We start from the raw sequence: 12,115 nt of genomic DNA on the forward strand, positions 1-12,115 counted from the left end.
TTCCCCTGTACCCCTAAGATGTATTTATTTTTTACCAGTTACAAAATTGCTGCAAATTGTCCTTCCCAATGGTTCATAGTGGACTATCTGCCCTGGAGCCCCTGGAGCAATTCCTGGATGTTACTTATACTAAGCATTTAATATCTCTATTGTATAATGCTTCTCAGGAGGGATGGGAGGCAACTCCTAGTGTGACACGTACATGATGGGAGAGAGACCGGGGACAGAAGATCAGTGAAGAAACATGGATGTATGCCTGTAGTCAGATGGACATGGTCTATGCCAGTAGCTGACTCTGCATTATACAGTATAAAATATTACAAAGCACATACTTAAGGCCAGTGTGCCTTCACAGATTTGGTCTCAGAGTTGAAGTGACGCAAAGTGCACCAGATCTAGCTGTCTTGTTGCGGGTTTCTTTTCCTGGCTTTGCCTAGTGGTGCTATTTATGGGCACTGGACCAAGGTGCTGCCTGCCCTGTCTGATATGGTGGACAGCACGGTGCCCGCTGACCACATTATCGCATTGTTGGCATATGTAAGGGACCTAGATACCCCTCACAAGTGTTTTCTATCTTTGGTCCTCTTATTAGCAAAGTGGCAAATAGTGTGTTGATGGGGAAGAGATAAAAGCCCCAAACTTTAAGCACCGGTTGTGCGACATGCTATACTACAATGAACAAGTAGAACTTTAATCCAACCTGCTCCCAGATGCTTCTCAACCCCAGCATATTTGGAGATTTGGAGACCCCTCAGATCGTATTTACTTACTCTTCATGTGGGTGCAGATGATGATTCTCAGGATGTTGGTGAGGGGCGGTGATGCTCCTGGTCGTGGCAGCTTCTTGGGATTGAGGCCACAGCTCCGTTCATGGGACCTATATGTTTCTGCTATGTTTATAAATGCCCTGTTTTTTTGCCTGTATTTCATGTTTGGACTGTGCATGGTGAGTGATGGCTTCTGCACAGGTATGGAGATCTGCTTTTGCTGATTATAATGTGCTGTTCTCTCACTCTGAAACGGATGAATGCTCGGCATACAAGTCTTGCTCTCTATAATGGTACATGCTGATTGTGTCACAGTTCTATATCCTGGTCCTCACGAGTGTTGTATTATTGCACTGGTGAAATGCGCTTATAAAAAGAGTAAAAGTAAAAAGAATTATAATTATAATAAAAAAGGAATTTTAAGCTACTAAGTATGCAACAAGGTTTTCTCACAGTAAAGATCGGTATGTCCAAAGTCCTGCCACCTCCTTCAATTTCTTAGTTATCATCAGATCTCACCATTTAGGCGAAGTTTTTCACCAGCAGATGCTTTACCGCTTCTCTGAATGTTCCTCCTCATCAAGACTTTAATCTTCCCTTGCTCTTCATTTCAAACTGAACCCTCATCCCATTCTGTGGTGCTGAGGGGGGAATGGGGGGGCAGGCTCATTTTGAATTACGCCACTGCTAATAATTCCAGGAGTAGGAGGGAGGAATCCTTGAACTTTAATAAGCCACGCAAAATGAAGGCCTGTAATGCTGCCAATTAGTGGTATGGAGAGCTTTACAAAAATGGAAATGCAAAATAAAAATAAATAAATAAATAGTTTACCTGGGGGCCTTGTAATTGCTGTAGTTGTCTCGCCTGTTGGAGAGAGAAAAGAGGATGGAATTTTAATATATGTTATAGAAGCATCCAGAATTGGCTTTACATTTTCAGTAACAAACTTTGGTGCGCCTTTAGTAAGGATTGAGTACACTGACGGCCTCTTCGATAGGGGGCTATGTTTACTGCCACCTCAAACACTGTGGGGCATATTTGCAAGCCCCTATCACCACCACAATGCCACTTTTTAAGACTTAGTTGTGGCAATAGGGACTCCGCCTTATTTACAAGGCAGCGTTAACCCACTTAATGTGGCATAATGCTGCCTTGTAAATAATGTAAAGAAAATGTGGGTAACCCATTACACCCTTGTAGGCTTGGGCAATGAGTAATTCAAGATAAGGAATGGCTACAAGGGATTTTGTTTGTGAACTTAGTACCTATAATTTAACACATATCGTCCTAGGGTTGTTTAATCAATTGAACCCAATTGTATCCACAGGATAACTAAATCATTTTTCAGTTATTCAGAAGTTGAACAAGTAAAATGAACTAAAGAAAACTTAAAAAGGGATGAGGTAAGCACACAGCAAACTAATTTGATCTGAACAATTCTTTAGTATTGACTCAATCAAAGGAAACAAATCATGGGGATAAAAACTAAACAAATCCAGTAATCACAGTTATGAATGGATGTACATACAAATCAACAAATCAATTCATAACATATCTACAACTCCATAGATAATAGAAGAAGACCAAGGGCCATATGTATCAAGCTAATTAGCATTCGCAAAGGCCTTTGCGAATGCTAATTAGCTAAATGGTATGTATGTAACATGTTTGATGCAAAATAAGGAATCGCAAAATTTGCTATTCCTTATTTTGCAATTGCACTTAAATGCAATGTATCAACGAAAAAATATTCACAAAATGCCCATAAGGATTCGCAAATTACCGCCAACTTCTAGTTGGTGATAAGTTGCGAATTCTTTTAAAAAAGCTTTTTTCAAAAAAATCAAAGGTGCCATATGACGATCTGCAATACACTTGCAGCCGTTGCAGTGCAGGATTTCCGATTAGGAGACTCATGTCCGTGCGATTTATACCACAACAGATCTATTGAACCAGAAAAAGCTTCTAGTAGAAGTATTGAACCCGGCAGTTTCAGCTAATGTCACGAGCTACTGCAGGGGGCTCTCTTTGAAAAAACTAGTCCTGATGATGGTCTTATAGATTTCAAAAAGCAAGTCCGAAACAGCGACCCAATCTCCATCTCCACAGCATTATTGCTTGAAGGAAACCTTTGTACAGCATCGAACTTGGTCTTCTTCTATTATCTATGGAGTTGTAGATATGTTATGAATTGATTTGTTGATTTGTATGTTCCTCCATTCAAAACTGTGATTAAGGGATTTGTTTCGTTTTTATTCCCATGATTTGTTTCCTTTGATTGAGTCAATATTAAAGAATTTTTCAGATCAAATTAGTTTGCTGTGTGCTTACTTTATCCCTTTTTATGTTTTCTTTAGTTCATTTTACTTGTTCAACTTCTGAATAACTGAAAAATGATTTAGTTATCCTGTGGATACAATTGGGTTCAATTGATTGAACAACCCTAGAACGATATGTGTTAAAATATAGGTACTAAGTTCTTGAACAAAAGCCTTGTAAATAAGGCACCCTTTCACACTATACTTAGTATGAAAGGGGCGGGCAATGGGTGTTGTGGTGGGCCCTCACCTGCAACAGCCGTTGATTTCGATGCTGCCCCATATTTACAAGAGTGGCGTGAATATGGGACAGTGCCAAAATTAAGACAAGGGAAATCCTGAACTTACCCTGGGGCAAGGAGGAGACATGTTTACCGTTACCTAGTTTTTCTGTTTCCATGTATGCGATACCAAAGGGGATGATGGACGGAGTGTTTGAGCAAATCAAACATTCACCCCCAGTCAACTGATCTGGGTTTAATCCATCATCATTCTTTAGCTCACTGCACAACCTCAGTTCAGAGATGGCCATATGCAAATCAGTCTGACCCTGTGCCTCATGTTAACAGTCCAGCCCAAACTGCCAAGCCATGTCTTCCCTGGACCGGAAACAAGCATTCTGGGACTGGTTTCTGACTATTCAGCCGTCATCAGCCAGGCTAGCTTGAATCCAATGTCAAAGTGTGTCTAGTTTTCAGACATGTGTGGGTTTGGTAGGTTATGTGAAGAAAACAAGGACCCCCTGAAAAAGGTGGATACTTCAAGTCCTAGGTCAGGGATTAATAGCGTGTGAAAATAACAACCATGGCACTTGAAATGAGATTAAGTTCTAATTAAATAAATTAAAAAAGAGGAAGTAGGAAGTCTGTATTCAAAATTTATTATGGACTTTGTTAAAATAAACAATTACAAAACATACATTTTAATCATTAAATAAACAATATTAAAATATTCATGAGTTCAACAATACATAATCAAGATACATTCAAAGTTTATCAAATCAGTTTAAAAAGTGGCATAACAGATAGTTCTCTACCCGCGTTTCGGCGACCAGCGCCTTCTTCTGGAGTAGCCACGTATAGCCTAAAACAGGTGAAATTAGATACAAGAGAAATAATATTCAAATCAATATACAATATAAACCTATAATAAAAAATAAATAATTATACAGATAAACACTAATATTGGCAACATAAAGCAATTTAACTACATCCTCTTTTGGAACAACAAAGCTGAGTTTTGAGTAACTCTACATTGCCCAGGTTATGGGCTTTCATTTCCTTGTGCATTTTGATTTCAAACTGAGATTCAAAGATCAATGATGGAAAATAATATGGGCGGGATGGCAAAAAGGAGGCAGAAAAATTATTATTATGGAAATGGTGAAGAAAAATTATTAAATGTCGGCCAGCCTTGAGTGTTCATATCCCACATGTGAAGACACACCTAACATTATTAGATATTAAAGTAATGCGAATATATGACTATTTAAGGAAGATATTTAATAAAAGTATATAGCGGTATCCTATTCATTAATCTAAGATATTAAACGGTAAGCTAACTTCATACAACTAAAATGCAAATCTCAAGGTCTATCGGAGGGTCAGCTAGTTTATGATGAATATGGGGAAACACTAATCTATTGAACCGGTTATTTAGTGCAAACGATTGTATTTAGTACTTACGTATATTTATATGGACTGAGTTGTAAAAAGGATTTCAAGTATGAATTATTGTCTGATAAAGCTGAGGGAGAGGTACAGGATAAGCTGAAACAAAGAACATGGTTTAATTATATATAGTCCATGTTGCCTTAAATTAGATTAATGAATAGGATACCGCTATATACTTTTATTAAATATCTTCCTTAAATAGTCATATATTCGCATTACTTTAATATCTAATAATGTTAGGTGTGTCTTCACATGTGGGATATGAACATTCAAGGCTGGCCGACATTTAATAATTTTTCTTCACCATTTCCATAATAATAATTTTTCTGCCTCCTTTTTGCCATCCCGCCCATATTATTTTCCATCATTGATCTTTGAATCTCAGTTTGAAATCGAAATGCACAAGGAAATGAAAGCCCATAACCTGGGCAATGTAGAGTTAGTCAAAACTCAGCTTTGTTGTTCCAAAAGAGGATGTAGTAAAATTGCTGTATGTTGCCAATATAAGTGTTTATCTGTATAATTAATTTTTTATTTTTATTATAAGTTTATATTGTATATTGATTTGAATATTATTTCTCTTTTATCTAATTTCACCTGTTTTAGGCTATACGTGGCTACTCCAGAAGAAGGCGCTGGTCGCCGAAACGCGCGTAGAGAAATATCTGTTATGCCACTTTTTAAACTGATTTGATAAACTTTGAATGTATCTTGATTATTTATTGTTGAACTCATTAATATTTTAATATTGTTTATTTAATGATTAAAATGTATGTTTTGTAATTGTTTATTTTAACAAAGTCCATAATACATTTTGAATACAGACTTCCTACTTCCTCTTTTTTAATTTATTTAATTAGAACTTAATCTCATTTCAAGTGCCATGGTTGTTATTTTCACACGCTGGGTTTGGTAGGTTTCCATAGATTACCGCGAGCCCGATTCCAAAATGCCTGGCCCACCTCTGCAAAAACAGGTAGTTTAATGATGGGGAATTTTGAAGTCTCCACAGTACGATTTGGGCAATTTCCTGTTGCACCCACTATGTCTACCCACACAAGTGAGGTACCATTTTTATCGGGAGACCTAGGGGAACACTAGGTGTTAGGAAATTTGTGTTAGCCCAGTGATCCCACAACATTCCCACACAGAAAAGTGAGGAACATTTGATTTTTTTCAGCTACATTTAAGGTTTGCAGGGAATTCTTGGTAGGGAAACGTCAAGGGATCCATGCAAGCCATACCTCACTGGACCCCCCCCCCGGTGTCTAGTTTTCAGAAATGTATGGGTTTGGTAAGTTTCCCTAGATGGCCACCAAGCCCAGGATCAAAAACCCATGTGTCCCCCCTGCAAAAGCATATCGTTTTGTGATAGGTCATTTTTTTGTCTCCATATTATGTTTTGGGTCCTTGCCTGTCGCAAATACGTGACCCACCTACAAGGGTGAGATACCATTTTTATCTGAAGACCTGGGGGAACGCTGGGTGGTAGAAAATTTGTGTCAGCCCTGTGATCCTACAACTTTCTCACACAGAAATGTGAAAAGAATTTGATTCTTTCATCAAAATTTGAGGTTTGCAGGGTATTCTGGGTAGGGAAATATTGGGGGATCCACGCAAGTCCTGGAGATTGGGGCTACTGCCCCTAGGGGGAAGAAAGAAAGAATTTACCCACATTCATTCTTATGGGGGAGCAAATGCCCTTGCCCAAGGGCCGCTTCCCCTGGCCTTCCGATGTACCGAAGGGGTTAAGAGGGGTTCTCACTCAGCCCTCCTTACAGCTTACTGGCTCTGGGGACTTCTATACTCTGGTTTTTCAGAATACAGCTGGGGTCGACATTTCCCCACCCCACTCCATCCTTGTTTCTGATAGGCCTTGGGGCAATTTTACAAAAACACGTCTGCGCCTGAGGGGCTCCTATTCTCAGACATTCTGTGCTGTTTTGCGGATATGCAGCATATCTATGAAGTGTGAATGTGAGAGGAGGCGGTAAATGAAAAGAGCCCCTTGGACATGTGCTATCCATGGAGTCCAGCATAACCATCCCTCTCGCCCATGCTCCTATCCAGCCGTCAGTACAAAGGCATAAAAAAAAACAGCCCAACTGGGAAACACATCACTTTGTCTCTGTACATTATTTTTCTGCAGGAAAAGCAACTTTTTCAGTCTTCGCTGCTGTTGGTGGGGGATCAATGCCCTTGTGTCCTGAATGGAAGAGAGTGGAAAAGTGCCATATCAATTAAGACATGGTGACATGGTGCTCTTCAGTTCCCTCCCTGCGCTGGTGGACTTCAGACTTCCTAGCACCAATGCAGACACCCTTGCACCATGGTGCAAGAGTCCCTGCATTATGAGCAGGATTCTTATTGTGCAGGAAGGGATACCTTCTTGCACAAAACCAATATTTAATCTGCTCCATCCTGAGGAAAGGTTCCATCCTCACACCCACCCACAGATGAATCTCGGGTGGTCCCCCGTGGGCTGCCCATCTACAGGCCCACTACCAGGGATTGCACCAGAAGCGCTTCCACTGCCACCCCCCTTCGTGATCTGATGAAGTTGGCGCGTGCACGGCATGCCATCATCAAATGCTGCCACGACAGACTCCAAGCCATTTGCTTTCAGCACGTCTTCAGAAGAGGACATCATTTTGATTAGTCCTTCTCCACAGGGTTTGTTGGGTCGAAAAAAGACATAGGGGGAAAAAAAAGAGTTTTTCTTCCCCCCCTGTGCCTGTTTAGAGTGGATTCCTGCACCACGATTGCGGTGAGTGCCGCAAACATGGAGCAGGAATCCACCCAGTGGACCACCAGAGATTTTTTTTGTGTCAGGGGAGAGATCACTTGGACAAGGGTTGCTCCCTAAGGGCACTAAATATATCCTTATTTCAGTCACCCTGGGGGCTAGATTGGTCATGCTTTTCAGCCGATCTGCCTCCCAGGGGGCCTCGAAACCCATTTAGAACACTAAGGATATTTTTATACGCACAAATTAAGGGGAGCAAGGATTGCTCCACTTGGGGAAGAATTTATTTAGTTATTCCACCCGCCCACCCAAAGTACAGATCAGCAGTTTTTAGGCTGACCCACCCTCTGGGGGGATGGAAGCCCACTAAAACACCAGGGATTTTTTGTTGTTAATGGAGTGATCACTTGGGCAAGGGTCCCTTCCCTTGGGGGTGAGTTTATTTGGTTATTCAACCCCCTTCCTCCAGAGAACAGATCAGCTGTTTTAGGCCCATCTGCTCTTTGGAGGGTGAAAGCCCATGAAACCACCAGGGATTTTTTTGTTCTTTGGGGAGAGACCCCTTGGGCAAGGATAGCTCCCCTTGGGGGGCATTTTTTCTGTATTTCACCCCCCCCCTCAAGGGCAGTTCGGCCAGCTTTAGCGCAATCTGCCCTTTTGGGGGCACAGAAGCCACTAGACACCAAGGATTTTTCACAATTAGCGCAATTCTGCCATTTTGGACAGATTGGCAGTATTTTTATGCCAAGTAGACACTAGAGAAAGTTTCTGTGTGTGTCAACTGGAGTTCGGCTGATGTTCCACTTGTACTGATGTTTGGCTGGCTATGTGTGTACTGGCATTTTGCTGGCAGTGTATGTGGACTTGCACTTGGTTGGAGGTGTGTAAGGACTGGTGCTTGGCGGGCAGTGTGTGTAGACTGGTGCTTGCCTGGCAGCGTGTGTGGACTGGTGCTGACCTGGTGATGTATGTAGACTGGCACATGGCTGGCAGTGTGTTTGAAGAGTGGATTTTGCTGGTGGTGTGTGTTGACTGGTTTCTGTTTGTCGGTGTGTGTTGACTGGATTCTGGCTGGTGATGTGTGCGGCAGGCATTTGGGTGGTGATGGGTTGACATAGCATTTTATAATATTAACTGTTTTATTTGTTGCCATAATTTTCATTTATGACTAATATTTTATTTCTCCATTTTATTTTAGTGCAAACCTTTTGATTTATTTTTCTGAAACTCCTGTTTGTGGTTTTGGCACTGGTAGATCTGCAGTTTGTGTAGCTGTATGTGCTTGGCAAGAGAACATTTTTTGTACGGTTTACTCTAAATGAGAATCATTTCCTGCATGCATGTGTTTTTGTAAATGCTGTAATAGAATATTTAGGTTCGGTTTAGTTGTGTGTGAAATTCACCTTGGATTTGTGCAAGATGTGTATTGTGTTGCCTTGTGTGTCATTTTCTTTTGTTTTTCCTCTCTAGTGGGATATCAATGGTGCATGCTGTGTCTGTGCAGAGTAGGTGCTGGTGAGGAATTTTACCCGTCCGGGTGATCCCACAACTTTCCCCACACTGAAATGTGAGGAAAAAAGTTTCTTTTAGCTACATTTGAGGTTTACAGGGGATTCTGGTAAGAAACCCCTGGGGGATCCACCCAAGCCACACCTATCTAGACTCCCCCGTGTGTCTAGTTTTCAGAAATGCCTGGGTTTGGTAGGTTTCCATAGATGGCTGCCGAGCCCAGGACCAACAATGCAGTGCCCCCCTTGCAAAACCAGGTCTTTTTTTTTAAAGTTAATCTTGATGTTTCCACAACATGTTTTGAGCCCTTCCCTGTCGCGGGCACTTGGCCGACCCACACTAGTGAGGTAGCATTTTTATATGGAGACACAGGGGAACACTGGGTGATAAGAAATGTGTGGCAGACTGCAGATTCCAGGACTTTACCACACAGAAATGCAATGAAAATGTGTTTTTAGGCAAAGTTTGAACTTTACAGAGGATTCTGTGTAAACAAACTTCATTAGAGCCATGCTCGTCATCCCACCCTGGACTCCCCCGGGTGACTAGTTTTAAAAAAATCTGCTGGTTTGGTAGGTTTCCTTAGGTGCCAGCTGAGCTGGGGCCTAAAATCACCAGCTACCCATATTGGAAAAAGCAAATTGTTTTTCAGGAGAAATATGTGACACTCCTACATTGCGCTTGGTACCCTTTCTTGTTACAAGTACTTGCTTACCAACACAAGTGGGGCATCGTTTCACTTGAGAGATGTGTGAAAATGCTGGGTGGCGGGAAATTTGTGACTGCTTGCAAATTCCAGGACTTTCCCTCACAGAAATGCACGGAAAATGTGTTTTTTAGCCAAAGTTTCAGCTTTGCAGGGGATTCAGAGTAAAAAACGTTGTGGGAGTCACGCAAGTAAGCCCACCTTAAATACCCCTAGGCGTCTCATTTTATTAAATGTATAGGTTGGCTATGTTTTCATAGGTGCCGTCTGACGTAGGATCCAAAATCTAGAGCTACCTACATTAGAGAAAAAACTCAGGGGCAGATTTACAAGAAGGTGCTGCAGTGTGGCACCGCAAGTCCTTTGGCTGGGCCACGCTGCAGCACTTTCAGGGCACTGGAATGCGACATATTTACAATGATATGTCGCATTCCTGTGCTCTCCCCTGCGCTGGCGCACAAACAGCTGCCATGCACCTGCGCAGGCACCCTTGCACCATGGTATAAGGATGCCTGCGTCATGGGGAGATTGTTTTTGTGCAGGAAGGGGTATCTTCCTGCACAAAAACAATCACTACAGGCATTTTCCTCTTTAAATGCGTGCTGTAGAATGCAGAAAGCATTAAAAGAGGAAAAAACAAGGAGAAATAAAAAAAATTCACCTCGTTGCACCTTGCTACACCACCCCTAGGGTGGAGTAGCATAATGAAGCATTTCCAGGTTCACAAATCCTTGTAAATCTGGAAATGTGTCTGGTTTCATGGGTGTGCATGAGAACACCCACAGCAACACTGATGGAACTTCCCTTTCACACACAGTGCTGTGTGTAAAGGGGCCGTATTTACAAGGACTGGAAAAGCACCATGGAGTGACTTTTCCTGTCATAAGGAAATATGGGGCAGTGAAATGCGTTGCCAGTGCATTATAAAAAGTGACGTACTGGCAGTGCTGCATACATGTGTTCTGGGCCGTTTCCTGCCATGGACACTAGGCCTACCCACACAAGTGATTTACCATTTTTATTGGGAAACTTAGGGAAAAGAGGGGTGGATTTAAGTTTGTGGCTCCATGCAGATTCTAGAACTTTCCATCACCAAAATATGAGAAACATTTGTTTTTAGTCAAAGTTTGAGGTTTGCAAGGGATCCTAAGTAAAAGAAAACGTGGTAAGAATCACGCAAAGTCAGCCCACCCTGGATACCCCTAAATGTCTAGTTTTAAAAAATGTACAGGTTGGCCAGGTTTCCATGGGTCCTGCCTGAGCTAGGGTAAAAAATCTAGAGCTACCTTCATTGGAAAAAGGCCCAGTTTTCAGTGGGAAAATCTGGTCCGTCCATGTTGTATTTTCTGCCTTTTCCTGTCATGGGCACTAGGCCCACCGACACAAAGGAGGGACCATTTTTATCATATGACACTGGGGAATTCCGGGTGAATGGATGTTTGTTTGCTTCCAGCATATTCCAGAGCTTTCTATTACAGAAAAGTGAGGAAAATGTGTTTTTTTTTTTACAAAGTTTCAGGTTTACAAGGGATTCTGGGTAAAAGGTCATGGTGAGAGCCATGCAAGTCAGCCCACCCTGGATACCACATTGTGTCTCTTTTTAATGTGTCTCGTTTTCACAAATGTTTAGGTTAGCTAGGTTTCCATAGATACGAGCTGGGGTCTATAATCTAGAGCTACCGATTATAGAAAAAAAGGCTCTGTTTTTGGGAGGAAAAATGAGATTTGTCCAAGTTGCATTTTGGGCAGTTTTGTGTCGTGGACACTTGGGGCAAGATGTAGGTAACTTCAATTTACCGAATCATAAATACCGAATTTTACCGATTCGGTATTTATGAATCGGTAAATATGAAGGAGGGAGATGTAGGTAATTCTCAAATTTGAATTACCGAATCGGTAACATTCGGTATTTACCGATTCAGTAAATACCGAATCGGTATTGCCCATTGATTCCTATGGGCCTTGAAGCCCATAGGAATCAATGGGCAATACCGATTCGGTAATTACCGTTTCGGTAAATACCGAATCCTGCAAGGGTGCAGGGGGTGACACCCTCTAGCACCCCAAATACAGGCATGTGTGACATGTGGCACACATACATGCCCTAAGGGCATGTCTGTGTGTCACATGGTACAGGTGTGCATGCACAGATGTGCATTCACACCTGAATTCGGTATTTTACCACCCAATAGGATTGGGTGGTAAAATACCGACCCTTAAGGGCCTATGGCACTCTCATGAGTGTCACCTACATGTGGAATTACCGAATCGGTAAAATTACCGATTCGGTATTTTACAGAATCGGTAAATTTACCGATTCGGTAAATTTACCGGTTCTGTAAAATGAAGACCCCTACATGCCGAATCCTAAATACCGGTCGGTAACGGCCGAAAT

At 41.8% G+C, this 12,115-nt stretch overlaps 1 protein-coding gene across 1 annotated transcript in view; it reads right to left on the reverse strand.

Moving 5' to 3' along the window:
- The window catches only part of LOC144769149 (uncharacterized), a 1,798,260-nt gene that overhangs the window by 485,815 nt on the left and 1,300,330 nt on the right, over window positions 1-12,115 (reverse strand). The window contains exon 18 of the mRNA XM_078653155.1: window positions 1,600-1,632. Within this exon, the coding sequence (XP_078509281.1) occupies window positions 1,600-1,632 (33 nt within the window). The remainder of the gene's footprint in view (window positions 1-1,599; window positions 1,633-12,115) is intronic.

This window comes from Lissotriton helveticus, chromosome 7, assembly GCF_964261635.1.
Source record: "Lissotriton helveticus chromosome 7, aLisHel1.1, whole genome shotgun sequence".
Lineage (NCBI taxonomy): Eukaryota > Metazoa > Chordata > Amphibia > Caudata > Salamandridae > Lissotriton > Lissotriton helveticus.